General features: G+C 38.7%; 1 protein-coding gene across 4 annotated transcripts in view; it reads right to left on the reverse strand.

The window, feature by feature from the left end:
• TAF1B (TATA-box binding protein associated factor, RNA polymerase I subunit B) overlaps positions 1–16,336 on the reverse strand; it is a 95,750-nt gene that overhangs the window by 13,076 nt on the left and 66,338 nt on the right. For all 4 annotated transcript variants that reach the window (XR_010123150.1, XM_054474420.2, XM_054474418.2 and 1 more), the window contains 5 exons: positions 14,169–14,346; positions 13,525–13,571; positions 11,393–11,483; positions 5,856–5,926; positions 5,150–5,372 (listed from right to left, as the gene is read on the reverse strand). Coding sequence is in view for 3 of the 4 variants with exons in the window: in XM_054474420.2 (XP_054330395.1) it covers positions 5,150–5,372; positions 5,856–5,926; positions 11,393–11,483; positions 13,525–13,571; positions 14,169–14,346 (610 nt within the window). In the remaining variant the exon portion in view is untranslated. The remainder of the gene's footprint in view (positions 1–5,149; positions 5,373–5,855; positions 5,927–11,392; positions 11,484–13,524; positions 13,572–14,168; positions 14,347–16,336) is intronic.

Below are 16,336 nucleotides of genomic sequence, written 5' to 3' on the forward strand. Positions count from 1 at the left end.
TTCTGACCTAGCCAACTGTTATAACAATTGGAGGAATAGTAAGGGCATTTCAATTCATTGAAATTGTTAACTCTGCCTCAGCTAGGAAGAATAAACAGCCTCCCATACCTGAAGTACTCTTGTGGCCTTTCTCTGCTTAGTTCCCAAGCTCTGAGTGTTTTCAGTTTTACAGCAAATGTTTTGTTTCTTCTGAACCCTCAGAAATGAGTCCTTCTGCCTAACAAAATTCTCTACATAGCTAAATATTTGCTCTCATAAGCATCACTTTTCATTGTAACCATTTTCAATGGTTGTCTTAGAGCATATTCAGCATATTTTAGCCTTTACAATGATATTATTACAGTTGCCTGTTTTTATTGTAGGAACATTAGAAAACATGCTAATAAAACCCACCACGAAGCCACACAGTGTCTTGGGACATGTGCTGTGCTGAAGCAGGGATGTGGTCCCCTTATGTAGTGGCATGGAGCCATGAACTTCAGGCTCTGCGACTGGAGCTCTGTCTGCTTTGGATTCTGATGCTGGCTCTCCTATTGTTGTCAAAGGGTGTCATTTATGTTTGCCATCAAGATTTCTATCAGCAGAGTGCTTCTCGGACCTCTCCTTTTGTTTCTTTGATGATGAGGAGTTTGGAAATCAGACAACTCAGCCTAAGGGCAGAGTCAGGGGTTCTGAGCGAGGGGCTAAAGGGCTCTCTGAGAAAAAAGGCTGAGTTTTAGTCACGGTCTCTGTGGCATTTTTACGGCCCAGCTGAAGTCTTTTTTGCTTCCTCTGCAGTTCTAGGCTCTGGTCTAGAACAGGTAAGGTTGACAGATAAGTTTGGTGCCTAAAGTCATGGTATCACTGAAACTTCATACAGTTACAATTTAGTTTTATACTTCATGCAGAGAAAAAAACCTCAGCAGTTTCATCGCAGACTATACTAAGCTCTATGTATAACTCCCTCCATTATACTGCAGTACTAAATCTGAGATAATCCACAATCCACCCTCGTGCCCTGTGAAAAAGCACAAAGGTACGGATCATGACATAAGCTGCTCAGGACCAACTCTGCAGCTGGAGGAGGCAGGGCGTGGCACACCATGTCTTCACTTGGAGTTGTGGGCAAGCACTCTTCACTGGGGACTACAACTCTTTCTCCTCTTCAGGATAAAATCTGAAAATCATTGACATGACCAATGCAAAGGAATCGATTACCTCAGACATGGAGCTGACCCTGGGTTGGGGTTCTGGCCTTTCCCTGTGGCTGCTATTAAGCAGTGCCACTCTTAAATCAATTTTTTTTTTTTTTTTTTGGAGACAGAGTTTCGCTCTTGTTGCCCAGGCTGCAGTGTAATGGCGTGATCTCGGCTCACTGCAACCTCCACCTCCTGGGTTCAAGTGATTCTCCTGCCTCAGCCTACCAAGTAGCTGGGATTACAGGCATGCACCACATCTCTGGCTAATTTTGTATTTTTAGTAGAGACGGGGGTTTCTCCATGTTGATCAGGCTGGTCTCGAACTCCAGACCTCAGGTGATCTGCCCGCCTTGGCCTCCCAAAGTGCTAGGATTACAGGTGTGAGCCACCATGCCCGGCCAACAGTGCCACTCTTTAATCACTGTAGATGCAGCTCAACTTTTTTTTTAAAGCAGCAAATCTTAATATAGACAACTTCATTTTATCATCTCCCACTGGATTTTCTACAGTTCAATGATCTTTGATTGATACCAACTTAAGAAATAAATTTTTTTTTTTTTTTTTTTGAGATGGAGTCTTGCTCTGTCACCCAGGCTAGAGTGCAGTGGTGCGCTCTCAGCTCACTGCAACCAATGCCTCCTGGGTTCAAGTGATTCTCATGCCTCAGCCTCCCGAGTAGATTATAGACGTGCACCACCACACCTGGCTAATTTTGTATTTTTAGTAGAGGCAGGGTTTTGCCATGTTGGCTAGGTTGGTCTCGAACTCCTGGCCTCAAGTGATCCACCTGCCTCAGCCTCCCTAAGTGCTAGGATTACAGGTGGAGCCACCAAGCCCAGACCAGGAAATAACATTCATTAACAGAAAATTAGCTTTGTTTAAAATAATAATGGTCATACTTATGTTTGATTGAGTACTTACTGTGTGACACACATCAAATACCTCATTCAATTCTCACAAGAACTTGGGGCAGGCCCTATTTTCCATTCATTCATTCAATAAATACTTGGTGGGCACCTAGTCTGTGCTAGGCCCTGGTCTAGCCGCTGGGATTTTTCATTAAATAAAACAGAGTCCTTACACTCTAGTAGTCCTTACATTCTCAAGGCCCTTACATTCTAGTGTGGGGAGATGGATGAATAAGCAAAATAAATATATAATAATATATTCTATTAAATAGTGACGAAAACTACAAAGAAAAATGAAATAGGCCAGGGGACAGAGAATAATGAGGGGTGTTGGGGGAATGATTGGAGCTATTTTAGGCAGGAGGGCTAAGAAAAATCTCTCCAAGGAAGTGAAATTTGAGCAAAAACCTGAAAGAAGTGAGCCCATGAGGATACATGGGGGAAAGAGCATTCTAGGCAGGAGGCACAGCAGGTACAAAGGCCCATGTGAGGAGTGTCTGGTAAATTCAAGGAGCAGCTGGGAGGTCACTCGGAACAGAGGGAGACAGCAGGGAGGTCAGAGGACAGCAGAGGGAAGGTCAAGAGGGCCGTGTTGGCTCCACAATGTTTTCTGGGTCTTCCTTTCAATGAGATGGGAGCCACTGAAGGTTTTGAGAAGAGGAAAAGATCAGTATTATCCCCACATTTACAACTGGGTCAGCACAGCTGTAGAGAAGTGAGTAACCTTCCTACAATTAGCAAGTGGCAGACTTAGGATAGAAACAGCCCAATTCTATGATTCTACAGCAAGTCCTCTTAGCTACTAGAAAATTTCCTCTTGGGCAATTTCTATGTCAATATGGGGATGAGATTACTTTAAATATAGTCACAATGAGAAAAGCCTTTATGTTTTTATTTTTCACACGTTAATTACTGAGAACTTTAGTGAGGGAATATTAGTCTAGTCTTTTTATTTTTAACAGGAAGACACTGAAAGATAAAGTAACTTCAAAGTCACAGAACTATTTATTGAATGGCCTTTTCACTATTATTATATACAACGGAACTAAAACTTAAAATAGGCAAGGAGGAAAAAACTTTATGGCATAGCCTGAATCTCTTTAGTTTTTCTCCTTAAACTTTATTATAAAAAATTTCAATCATACAGCAAAGTTGAAAGAATTTTATAGTAAACACCTATATACCCCACTGATTATCTCTGTAATTTTTAATCCATATACTCCTCTCTACAGCTATTAAGACACTACAGAAGGAAAGTGGGGAAAATATACTCTTATTAAAAAAATCTTCTCTTCAAGTGGACTTGGAAAACAAACTTCCTGAGTTACCTTTGTATCTATCTAGGACTTAGGATAATGACTTATTTTTCTCAAGTACTCAAAAAATACTTTTGGAGTTGATTTTCAGTACAATTAAAGAAAAACGAATGTGCTCTGGGGAGTAATATGTTCTTCACTACCTACTGCCTGAGGAAATTTTCTGAGTCATATGAAAATAGATGGCTGGGCGCAGTGGCTCACACCTGTAATCCCAGCACTTTGGGAGGATGGGGCAGGAGGACTGCTTGAGCTCAGGCATTTGAGATGAACCTGGGCAGCATAGGGAGACCCTCATCTCTGCAAAAAATAAAAAATTAGCTGGGTATGGTGGTGCACACCTGTAGTTCCAGCTACTTGGAAGGCTGAGGTGGGAGGACTGCTTGAGCCTAGGAAGTTGAGGCTGCAGTGAGCCATTATCGTGCCACTGTACTCCAGCCTGGGCGACACAGCAAGACCTCATAAATTACTTAAACAAGAATTTACACTGTATTATTCCATTATCTACCGTTTAGAGGGAATATATAACTCTTCTGAAAAAATAAAGCAAAAATAAGAAGGCAGCCTATTACTAAGCCGGAAGTCTAAGAGCCAGTATGCCACAGAGCCGATCATTAATTAAACCTGATGAAGTCAAAAGCCTGTGTCTTACTATTTAGACATACCAGTTTTCCACTATGTCCTACACAGATTCCTCTCCTCAATGCAGCTTCCCATCTTTAGTCCTACTTTATCCAGACCCAATAACCATAAAAGCGCGTGTTGTTTTCTAGACTTCACATGTCCACATTCGACAGATATGAGGACAGAACATAAAACATGAAATCAAGGGGACAAAGTTGAATGAAGATGAGAGTATTTCACTAGCCAAGTATCTCCCTGCAGATTTTTTATTAGTTGTAAGGGGAAACATAGTAACTACACTGTGGAAAAACCACACAGCACCTTGACTGGGTGATCACTATTAACACCTGAGGGGCAAATGGACCCCTAGTCTCCAGATGCCATACCCTGAGAAATGATACCCTGAGGAGGACACAGCACTTGTTTTGGCCAGGGATGCAGACCCTGAATCTAAACATGAGGAACCATCACAACCATACTCAGAAACATTGTATAACATCACTGACATTTCTAAAAAATACAGGCCAATGTCATGAAAGACAAAGAAAGGCTGAGGGACAATCAGATTAAAGGAGACCGAAGAGATAAAATCAATCAATGCCATACCTACTCCTGAACTTGATCCTGCTATAAAAGGACACTGGGGGTTTAATGAGTAAACTGGAATATGGACTGTGGGTGAGATAAAGGTATCGTATCAATATTAAGTTTCCTGAGTTTGATAACTGTACTGTGGTCACTTAAGAGAATATCCTTATTTTTAGGAAATACTTAAGGAAGTATTAAGAGGCAGAAAGACATGATAAAGGTAACTGACTCAGAGAAGTGATATGTACTAAAAAATACAGCACATTCTCCTGATCAGCATTTACAGCCACTTCTATTGCTTGCCTGCCACACTGCAGGTTAATTTAGGTAGAGGGGATAGTTTGTGCTAATTGCCCTGTATCCTCTTTCTTGATTTTTACCAGCTTTCCTAGAACTCTTACACAAAACTCAATTTATAATTCTGATTTTCGTGACTTTAAGCTCACCAGCTTCTAATTCCAACAAAAAACCTATCTGGCTCTTATACAGTCAACTACTTCAATTATATGTGACTTTTTCTAAAAGCACTGATTACCATCTGCAGAATTTCTGTGTACTAAGCCAATATAATGAATTCTTAGTTAGCAGTGATTGGCCTTTCTCTTTCAGGACTCCCTGAAGGCTGTGTCCATGGAAACACGTTCTATCAGTGTCTTCTTCAGTCCAGTTGAACTGAAAACTTGAAGGGCTTTTTTTTCCAGCAGTTGCTGTTGAATCAACCAGTGTGCTAAATTGTTTCTGTAGATTCACCACCATTTCTGGAAATGGAGAAAAAAAGGAAACAAAATAAGTAATGTTAAATCACAAATAAAGCCTGGAATTTACTTGATAGGAATGTACCAATATTGGTTCCTTAGTTTTGGCAGATGTACCATGGTAATGTAACAGGATAACGTTAAGGGAAAATGAAACTGGAAGAGGTGCGTGGGGGAAACCCTACTTCAAAAAGAATGTACAGTCTAAAAGGAATTCTATCAGCAAAGAATTCCCAAAATCATAATGATTTAGGATTTTAGATTTTGGCAGGAACTGAGGCTCTGTTTTGAAGAACGGCATGTTCCTGAAGTAGATTCCTGCAGAGATTTCTTGCAGAGCATGATGCTCCTTTGGATGTACACGTGCCCTGGAACGTTTGTTTAAAAAAAGTAAAAAACTTAAGCATTCAACATTTCAAGTCCAGATATTTAACTTTTCCACAACTGTGTTGCTACTTGGTATTAACAAGACAAAATTTGACTTACCTCTTTTTTTATATGCTACTGGTTTGTCAATAAACGAGTAGTAGAGTGGCTTTTCACTTTTCCACAGGTACCTGTACAAGGTAAAGAAACAGCTGGAGCAGGATGGAGATGAAACGGACATAAACACATTGTCTGAAGCACTATCTGAGATTTCTGATATTTCGTTATAGTTCTGGCTTAGAATGGCCTATTGGCACATGTCTATATTGTCTATTGAACTTAGGCCCTAGAAGGAACCACTGACTGAGAGCCCAGGCCAAGAGAATGGTGTGCTCCTCTCAAAAGCCACCCAGATGCTGTGACATCTTGAAGAAGCTATTAATTATACAAAAAACATAGAAACGGTTTCCTTCACCATAAATTTCCCTTGCTCCTCATTCTCATAAAGTGAAGCCACCTCAGAAACAACTGTTCCCCATTGCCTTTATCCCAATGCCTTTTTGCTGAGAGTTGTTAGTAGTACTTCTGATTCTGATAACTTACACAGAGTGAACAGTAAATGCGTCTCTCTGGCACCTGATGCCAGGAAATCTATTCTATTCCTGGTGTAAAGGAGAGGAAAAGACTGGATTCCAGGATGACACAGTCCCAGTAGTCCCTGTCCTGACTCAGCCTATTCTTGCCAAGGGAAGGGCGGCCAGGCAGTTTCCACTGTAAAATGGGGATCCTGGATTGCTCTGGCTCTTTGGGTTCCCTCCAGGACAAACACTAAGAGCCATCTAAGGTTCCTGCAGATTAGGGTGATCAGTTCCAGACTCCAAAAGGAAGTGACATGTTCTATTTCTGGTTCTAGTGGCTGTTGCTAAACTTTGCCAAGCAGACACTGCTGCTCTGGAACAGAGACAACAATGTTCATTCTTAGTCTCATTTTCATTATTTCTGTGTTCCCTAGAGCAGAGGACTTTCATAACTTATAATAATTTAAAAAATCCACCTTCTTCTTGATCCCAGGCCATTTCCTTATTTTGAAAGACACTGTGGCAACAAGAAAGAGTACTGAATCAGAAGACCTGGCTCCATCACTTTCTAGTGGTGTGACCTTGAATGACAAATTATGGAGGTTCTCAAAGGCAGAGACTGTCTCAGCCATCCTTATGCCCCTACTGTTATCAGGGAGTGGTGGATAGTAGGAACTCATTTAAACATTTGTTGAAGAATAATTGGGTGAATAAATGAACAAAAAAATGAATTTAGCATCTCTAAACTTATCCTCTACTTTCACAGGGTTATTCTGAGGAATAAGATAATGTATGTATCGGTTCTTTAAATCCTATACAATAATTAGAATTATTATTTAGTACTTGACAAAGTGCCTGGCTAGTAGATACTCAAGAAATATCTGTGAACTTTCCAGAAAAACAGATTAAAAACAGGAAGCCAGAAATACAAATATTTTTAAAATCTGTAGTATCTACAATACTTTCTCACCATTTATTTTTAATACTAGGAAGTAATACGTATATAAAAGCACACATTTTTAACAATATTTTAGTAATATCATTTAGCAAATAATAATTTTAACCAATTTAAGAACTGATGTTTTCAAGAATTTTAAAAAATACTTGATCAAGTCAGTAAAATCATGACTATACATAAAACAGATGTTGACTTTTTCTTTTGAATTTCTGCAATGATATTAAATGTTAAGAACAGAAAGGAGTCAGGCACAGTGGCTCATGCCTGTAATCCCAGCACTTTGGGAGGCTGAGGTGGGAGGATCACCTGAGGTTGCGAGTTTGAGACCAGCCTGACCAACATGGAGAAACCCCGTCTCTTTAGTAAATACAAAATTAGCCAGGCATGGTGGCACATGCCTGTAATCTCAGCTACTTGGGAGGCTGAGGCAGAAGAACTGCTTGAACCTGGGAGGCGGAAGTTGCGGTGAGCCGAGATCGTGTCATTGCACTCCAGCACTCCAGCCTGGGCAACAAGAGTGAAAATCCATCTCAAAAAAAAAAAAAAACCAGGAAATTTTTCTAATCATTAGGTAGCAGTAGAGATGTAATTAATGTTATACAGGAGATGGTTTCCTGAAAATCATGTGAAACTAAACTTTAGTGAACCATACAATATTTAAAATATATCAGAGAGTTTGTCATTTAATGTTATGGTAAATGAGTTAGCGATTCTTTAAAATATATTTTTTTGCTATTAATTTTCTTAAATAATAAAATCTCAAAGGATAAAGAAGTTCCCTAAACAGTCTAATCCCAATCCCTGGGCACGCTCACTGTTAAACATTCCTTGTGAATACCTAATCTAAACAGAAGTTTCTTATATGTTTACAGTAAATGCCTATGCAAGTGGCAATCATGCCACAGATCAAGAAAGCATTATGATGTCCTTGGGGTGATATGCCCCAAGAATGGGAAAGGTGATCTAAAATAAAAATACTCTAAGTGTTTAGATACCTGAAATGAAAGCTTCTTCCAAAATTGACTTTACCTTGCCTGCCTTTTCTCATTACATAAAACTACAAAAAGAGACACATCACAAACCATGTTTTCCAGCTAGATGTTATCCATATACTTCTCTCTTGTCTGTCTGCATATGTTTTCTCATTTTTAAAAATTAAGGTATAATTTACATTCAGTAAAATTTACTCTTTTTAGTGTAGTTCTGCTAGCACTGACAAACACATACAGTTGCATGTGTGTACTCACCACAATTACTATGCAGAACAGTTCCATCACTCCAAAATATCTCCCACATCCCTTGACAGTCAGCCCTTGATCTCAGGCAACTACGGGTCTGTTTTTCTGTCCCTACAGTTTAGCCTTTTCCAGAATGTCATATAAATGGAATCAAAGCATAAGTAACCTTTTGAGTCTTTCACGTAGCACAATGCACTTAAGATTCACTCATATTGCTGGATGCATCATAAGTCTGTACTGCTAAATGGTATTCCACTGTACGGATATAACAGTTTAGCCAGTTACCAGTTGAAGAACATGTGGTTTGTTGCCAGTTTTTGGCAATTATGAATGAAACCATTAGAAATATTCCTATGCAGATTTTTGTGTGAGCTCGTTTTCATTTCACTAGGGTAAATATCTAGGAGTGAAAAACACTGGATAACATAATAAATGTATGTTTAACTTTGAGAAACTGCCAACTTTTCAAAATAGCTGTACCATTTTGAATTCCCACACTTGGAATGATCAGTTTTTGTTTTTGTTTTGTTTTGAACCATTCTAATTGGTATATAATGATATGTCATTGTCGTTTTAATTTGCATTTCCCTATTAATGATGTTAAACATCTTTTCACATGTCATCTTGATACCATCTTTGGTAAAACGTCTTTTCAAATATTTTGCCATTTAAAAAAATGGAGTTTTTTTCTTATTGCCTAAGAATTCTTTATATACTCTAGATACAAATCTTTTAACAGATATGTGATTTGCATTTAATTTCGTCTAGTCTGTAGCTTCTTATTCTTTTAAGTTCTTTTGTGGAGCAGAGGTTCTTACTTCTGATGAAGTCCAATTTACCAATTGTTTTTCTTTTACAGATCATGCTTTTGGTGTCACATCTAAGAAATTTCTGCCTAACCCAAAAGGGAAGGCAAAAATTAGCAGTGAACTCAAAACCACAATGAGATATCACTATACACCAATTAGGGCATAGAGATTTTCTGCACAGGCTTAATTTTTCTCCATGTTCTTCTCAACATCTTCTATAACAGCTAGAAGTCATCAAAGTAGCCCCTTATGCTGTTTTAGGTTTTCAACTACTGTTTATTAGTGGTTTTCATAATCTCATGCATAGGAACCCATGCTCAGATATAGAAAATGTTTTAATAATTTTCATCTGATAACATGGATGATAATATTCAGAGAAACAGAGAAAAATTAGAAATTTATGTCAACATGGGGGTGGGGAAGGGTGAAACCGACAGGTGACCAGCACGCACCGGAGCTCTGTGCCTGAGCAGCAGTTGGTAGTGCTTCGCATATTACTCAGCAGTGACTCACATTGCACGTGTGTGTCAGCTCTCAGCACATACTCTAGGAAGAAGGACCTTGGAAAGGGGTCCCCTCGACAGCCTCCACCTTGGGGCCCGGTACCTCCCTGGAAAGTGCCATTTTATAACTAGACTTACTTTCTTTGGCCGATAAATTATTCCCTAAAGTAGCTAAAAGCCAGTAAGTCTTAAATGTGCAACTGATATAACACTGCAATAACGAACTGGGCCTCCAAGAGCTATGTTTAAAGTGTAGGCTGGTGTCTGGCTTGGGGTAAGGAAAGCCCTGTCACCACTGAGACACCAGGGTGGAATGGCCCCTAGGCACCCAGTCCTCAGGATCCGTCAGGACTAACCCCAGCTAGCACCACAGAAAGGAAGGCTGATTCTCCAAGATGACCTAAGACACATAACAAACTCTTATTCCTGCTGCTATTCTTGTGCCCACTGAGAGCCACTGACTGAAGAGCCACTCCTTCTCTGATGAGGAGGAGGGGGGCCTGGTTTCCTGGGAATCCATGGGCTGTTGGGATAAATTCACCTCCACCCCTCTTCTTCACTGTGCATCAATCCTGCCTACTGAGAGGGAACCTGTCACACTTCCCTGCTTTGGAAAGGATCATCTCCACAGTGCCTTTTCCACCCCAAGAATCTGTTTTTCTATTTAAAAGCCCTCTGAAATTTAGAGGAAAAATAATCTAGTTCTACTCTCATACTGGAAAATTGGGTCTTAATTACAGTATATAAGTGGGCATTATTATGTCTACTTTACTGATGAAGAAATAGGAGCTGAACAAATTCTCATTTCAACTAATTTGGGGAACCTTGATTTTTCTCAAAGGATATAAAATTACTGAGTCGAATTAGTATTACTGTAAATTTACATTAAATACAGAGATGTCACCTTTTTCTTCAAAGCCTCAAAGAGACTCAGACTCAACAAAAGGTTAAGTAACTGGCCCATGGGCACACAGCTAGCTTGTAATGCAGACAGGATTCAAACCTAGCGCTGCTTATGCTCTCTCTACTCTACCACAATGAGCCCACATCAGAATGACAGTTCAAAGAAAGGCAGTGACACTGGCTGAATCAAATGGACTTGCTATCTGCTTTCCTTTGTTTTAATTTTCACAGGGACCTTTATTTTGGGGGAACATTCCAATTACATATGTTGCAAGGTAACATCTGTAATCTTTTTAATATTGGGAAGCATAGATGAGAAATGACTAAATTTGAGAAAGGGAAAGAGGGAGGAGTATTAGAAATATAGGCAAGTCTCATGCAAATTATAAAAAGTTAAATTATAAAAAGTATACTGTGGTATCCTGCATTGGATCATGGAACAGAAAGAGGACATTAATAAAAACACTGGTGAAATACACATCAAATCTAAACTTTGATTAATAGTAATATAAAAAAGAGAAAAGTTAATTAGAGTGTCGGGCTAATATTTCCAGAAAAAAAAGTCACAATGCAGACCAGTGTATACTGATGAAGCTTCAGCTTTCAAATGTAAAGTAACAAGACACAGAAGTAAAGCAGGTGCATCTAAACCAGGAAAGAGAACATACTTGGCCCTTGCTTCTTCCCATTTTTGTTTTTTCTCATCAAAAGCTTTCTTCATAATTTGGTACCACTTTCTGAAATCAAACCATGGCTTATCTGAAAGAAATAAAATCCAAGATTATTAACGAAATAAACCACACTATAATAATATACATTGTTCATTTGAGTTTTCATTAATTGACATAGCTAAACATTTATATACTAGCTCTTGGAATCTATGGATGGAGTCATTGTCTCTCTACCCTAACAGGACTCTCCTGAGGAATCTGTCAATCCCTCCTCTAAGATCCTACCTATATTGCAGCCCCAACTAAATTATACTGAAATCATCTTTTTACATGTCTGCTTCTCCTAGACTTGACTATTACCTCCTTGAGAACAGAACACATATTTTGTTTCCCACTACAAAGAAGGCCTGCTCCTCCTCTCAAACCCAACACCCAGCACAGTGCCTGGCACACGGTGGTGTTCCAATATGATGAATACATGTATAAAGGAACAAATGATGGATAAATGTGTAAAATGATACTATAGTAGCTGAACCCAGACTTCCAGTTTCACTAGCTCCTATTCCCATTCTTCATAATCTTAATTCAAAGAATCTAGAGACAAGTAAGAAAGTGGACTGCATTGGACAGTTGGTGTGAGTGTGTGATCAAGATGTAGACATTAGAGAGACAACAGAACTGAATGCAGTAAAGTATAAAAACTCACTCCTCACTCTTTCACTCCATATAGGGATTATTCTCCATATTCTCTGGTGAAGGCAGTCTCTTTCCATGCCTAACTAAAAATCTTTTCAGCTGGTCAATATGATAATTGTTTAATCCAATATGACCTTGTAGACCATACAGCCACAGAGGAGAGGAAACTACCGAAAGAATTATAAGGATAGAGGAAGACTATAGTAATCAATAGAACTCATGGTTCTTTGACCTGGAGTAAATCACAACTTTTCTAAACCTCAATCTCCCCATCAATAATGCTGGGGGCAGGGGATGGTGATTAGCAGACAGAGCAGAGAGAAATGACAGTGATCTTTGTCCTGCTGACAGCATGGATTTATTTTGAGGCTTACAGGGAGACAGGTCAAAGCACTCTGTTTATTCTACATGTCTACGTAGTAAATTATCACCTTTTAGCATTAGAGGGGATATTAGAAGACAGCTAGTTCAACCTTTCACTCTACGTAGAAGTCAACATGAGCAATATACAGAAAGTAGTATTTTATTTTGCACATATTCTGGAAAGAACACACAAACTGATTGCTTCCAATAAATTCAAGCCTCTAAAACCAATGAACATAAATCCTAATGAGAACATTAAGAAACTGGAATTGAATTTAATAATTCACATATTCACCACACTTCACTGAGTTGCTCTTAGGCTAGTCACTATGTTGGGCACTAAAGACACATTAAAAGAAAAAAAAAAAGATATGATCCCTCCCTCCAGAAGCTCACACTTCACTTGTCTATCTGTCTATCACTTATAAAGTACTTACTAGATGCCAGATACTCTTCTAAGCACTTTACAAATATTGGCAATCTAATAGGGACAGAGGTACTTAGGCCATTAGTTAGACCTCAAGGCACTAAACATCTAGCAGAAGTCTGAACAAGAGTGACTGTGGCAGGAGTTATTAGTTCTGATTTGGGAAGAGGTGAAGCATTGTGAAGTGGATAGGTGTGAAGACCAGACAGAAGAGTGGTGTTTATGCTGCATCTTCAAGAATAAAGAGGCATTTGCCAGGGACTGAACAGGAGTTGGGGTAAGAAGGAAAGAGCATTTCAGATAGAGGGACCAACAAGAGCAAAGGCCGAAAGCATCAGAATAGACAGGATGGTCACAAAGCTGCCTGTAAATTCATGATCTAGCATGGCTGGTGAGTAGAAGTTGGGAATACAAAACAGCCTGGTCTTACATATAATACGGACTCACTGATATTTTTTAGTACCCTAGAGATACAAGTAGGTAATTATATGAAAAAACAATGCTGGTACAATATACAATTTGTATACATGTGTTTGTTTATGTGTATATGTGTATTTTTCAAAGTTGTTTGCCTACATTTATTCCATCTTTTAATCTATCATCTATAACCACTTTGAATTTGAATGATAAAAAATTAAAATACCTTTTTTGTTCTTTTCATTATGCTTTTCAGCAAGATTAGACAAAGACCTGGAGATAACAATAAACAAATCAATTTATTTAGAAGTCATGTATTTGGAAAGATAAATTCTGAATTCTTCTGAGAGAAAAGTATAGAACAGTATTTGAAATTGATACCATGTTTTAATGGAGAAGCAATCACTGAAACAGAGGAGGAGACACTATAAATACTGTCACTCTTTGTTGGCATCTGGGAGGGGTGACATATTAAGATTCCTTTACTTTCTAAAATAATCTTTGAGAACACATATTGCCAGGAGCCTAAAGGGATATAGATAGAGATTTATGAAGATACTTTAAAACTAGGAAATCAGTGGAGCAAAGAGGAACATTGCTACCTAAAGAATAACAGGTATAAAACATGATCAAACAACTGACAACCAGCTGAGTCAAAGTACTGTGTAAGAAATAATTGTGACTACTGGTCAATGTTCTGTAACAATTGAGAGTCTCCATTTTTTGAGATAACATATAATTAGGTAAATACAGTACAAATTTTTTCTTTAGCTCCTTTTTTAAAGTGTCTTCATGACATTTAAAGGTTTCTTAAAAAACTAAGATCGGCACCATAAAATGTTACTTGTCATAAAATTGACGTACACTTACCACTCGAAATTGTCATCCAATAGAAAGAGCAGTTTTAATACCACCACAATGATAGCTACAGCTTGTACATCGTACTTAACAGTTTTTGCCATTTTAGCTATAGGATCAAATGTCAGAAAATCCACTTCTCCCATTCCAGTCATTTTTACCACGTGGCAAGTTAAGCTATGCATTTCATCTGAAGAACAAAACAGTAAAATGTAAAGTAAATTATTTGGCAACTAGACCATCCCCAATGTATATATATCCATAAAATAACCTTTATCTTAAAACACGACACTATGCAAGAACTCAGAGACACACATTTTGTGAAGAAAACATCAAAACATGGCATCTGTATAGAAAAATGAATGGTAGAATCTTAAAACGGCGTATCATTCCCTATTCCAACTTCCTAAAACATCTACTATTTCTAGGACACATCCTGGCATCTGGCAGCCACATACCAGTTGTTTCATCCACATCTCTTGTCTGTGTTTCTATAGCAGTGTTTGCTCACCTAAAACTAACTCCCTATATTATAAGACCAAAAGCTTCTCTAGCAATGTATGTGCACTGGCTGGCATTCTGGCTAGCACACTGGAAGCCCTCAACAACTGTTTAACTAGATATATTGCTTTCCTAAAGAAATTATATGTTCAGCATAGACTACACCTATTACTCAAGACTGAATAATGTGGGACTTGGAACCAGAAAACCTAGGACCTATATTTAAGCTTTCCAATCACTAGCTTTGTGACTCTTGGATCAGAGTCACTTAGCCTCAGTTTCTTCACTTGTAAAATGGGTTATAATGAGAATAAATTCAGGTTATGCTCAAGTGAATAGACTTTGAAAACTAAACAAAAAATTTCTGTACTTCCCAATCTAAGTATGTAAGCTGTGACCACACCCTACTCTAATCAATTTCAAGTATGATAGCCATTTTTTATAAGAGATAATGAGCTTGCATGGAACTGAACTGAACCTTCTACATGCATTCAGTCACCATGTCCTGTTAATTCCATTCTCTCAATGTGGCATATAGTACCATGGTTGAGAATAGACTACGGAACCAAACTGCCTGGACTAGAGTCCCTGCTCCATCACTTACAAGCTCTGTGACTGTGGACATGTTATACAACCTTTCTGTGCCTCAGTTTTTAAACAATCTATCTAAAATAGGAATAAGAATAGTACCTGCTTCATAGCTATTGTGAAGACTGAATTAATCAATACACCTAAGGCACTTGGATCAGTGCTGACTGCTTTCCAATCCATCCCCTTTCTTCCCTTCACTGTTGCTCCTTAGGCCACCCTTATAACTGCTCTCCCTTTCTCTAGTCTTACTCTCCTGTGGCCCAATCATCGTAGTCCCCTGCTCTTATGAACTCACTAAAGCTTTTAGCTCCCAGCCTAATCTCCATAGTTCCCCCAAACAAGCCATATTCTCACTTGCCTCTCTGCTTTGCACAGCTACTTTTGCCCCTTTGCCTAGAAAGCCAGTTTCTTTCCCCCATTCCTCATCTCAGGCTCTGCCTGGCTGAAGCTCACTCATCTTAGAGAACTTGGTTATACCAGTGACCTCCTCTAAGAATAGACATGATACCACAGCCTCCTGTGACTGGCCCTCTTCTGAGTGCTAAAGCAGATGTCCTGGCAGGTACCCTTCTACTGCACACAGTTAAGGGTTTATCTTTCTGTTTTCCTCTTAAACTTGAGGGTGACTCAATCTTGTTTTATTTATCTTCCTAACTGCTACAACTCACACATAATTCGTACTAATTACATGTTTATGACAAAGAATAAATAAAACACAAAATTAATTTCTTTCTTGAAACATTTAAGTAAAAAAATTTTGCTGATTAAAAAATGCTTTGTTACATAGAAACAGAACACATATAACAATGATAATTCAAAATATCGCATCAAAGTATTTTTATATTTACCAGATTCTGATAGCTTGGCTCAAGTTTTCACTTGGCTTTTATTCTTCCAACAAACATTTATTGAGCAACTAGTGTGTTCTGGGTACTTAAGACACAGATACAGTCCTTTTCCTCAAGTCTTTTTCCTAATGAGAATGCAGTATGGTACAGGCTATGACAAACATGGGATGGTGCTTTCAGGAAATGCAAATAATCCAACAAGGCTTTAGTGTTGAATGTTAAGAGGCTGGCAGGGCCAGA

The sequence above is a fragment of the Pongo pygmaeus genome, chromosome 12, assembly GCF_028885625.2.
Source record: "Pongo pygmaeus isolate AG05252 chromosome 12, NHGRI_mPonPyg2-v2.0_pri, whole genome shotgun sequence".
Classification (NCBI taxonomy): Eukaryota; Metazoa; Chordata; class Mammalia; order Primates; family Hominidae; genus Pongo; species Pongo pygmaeus.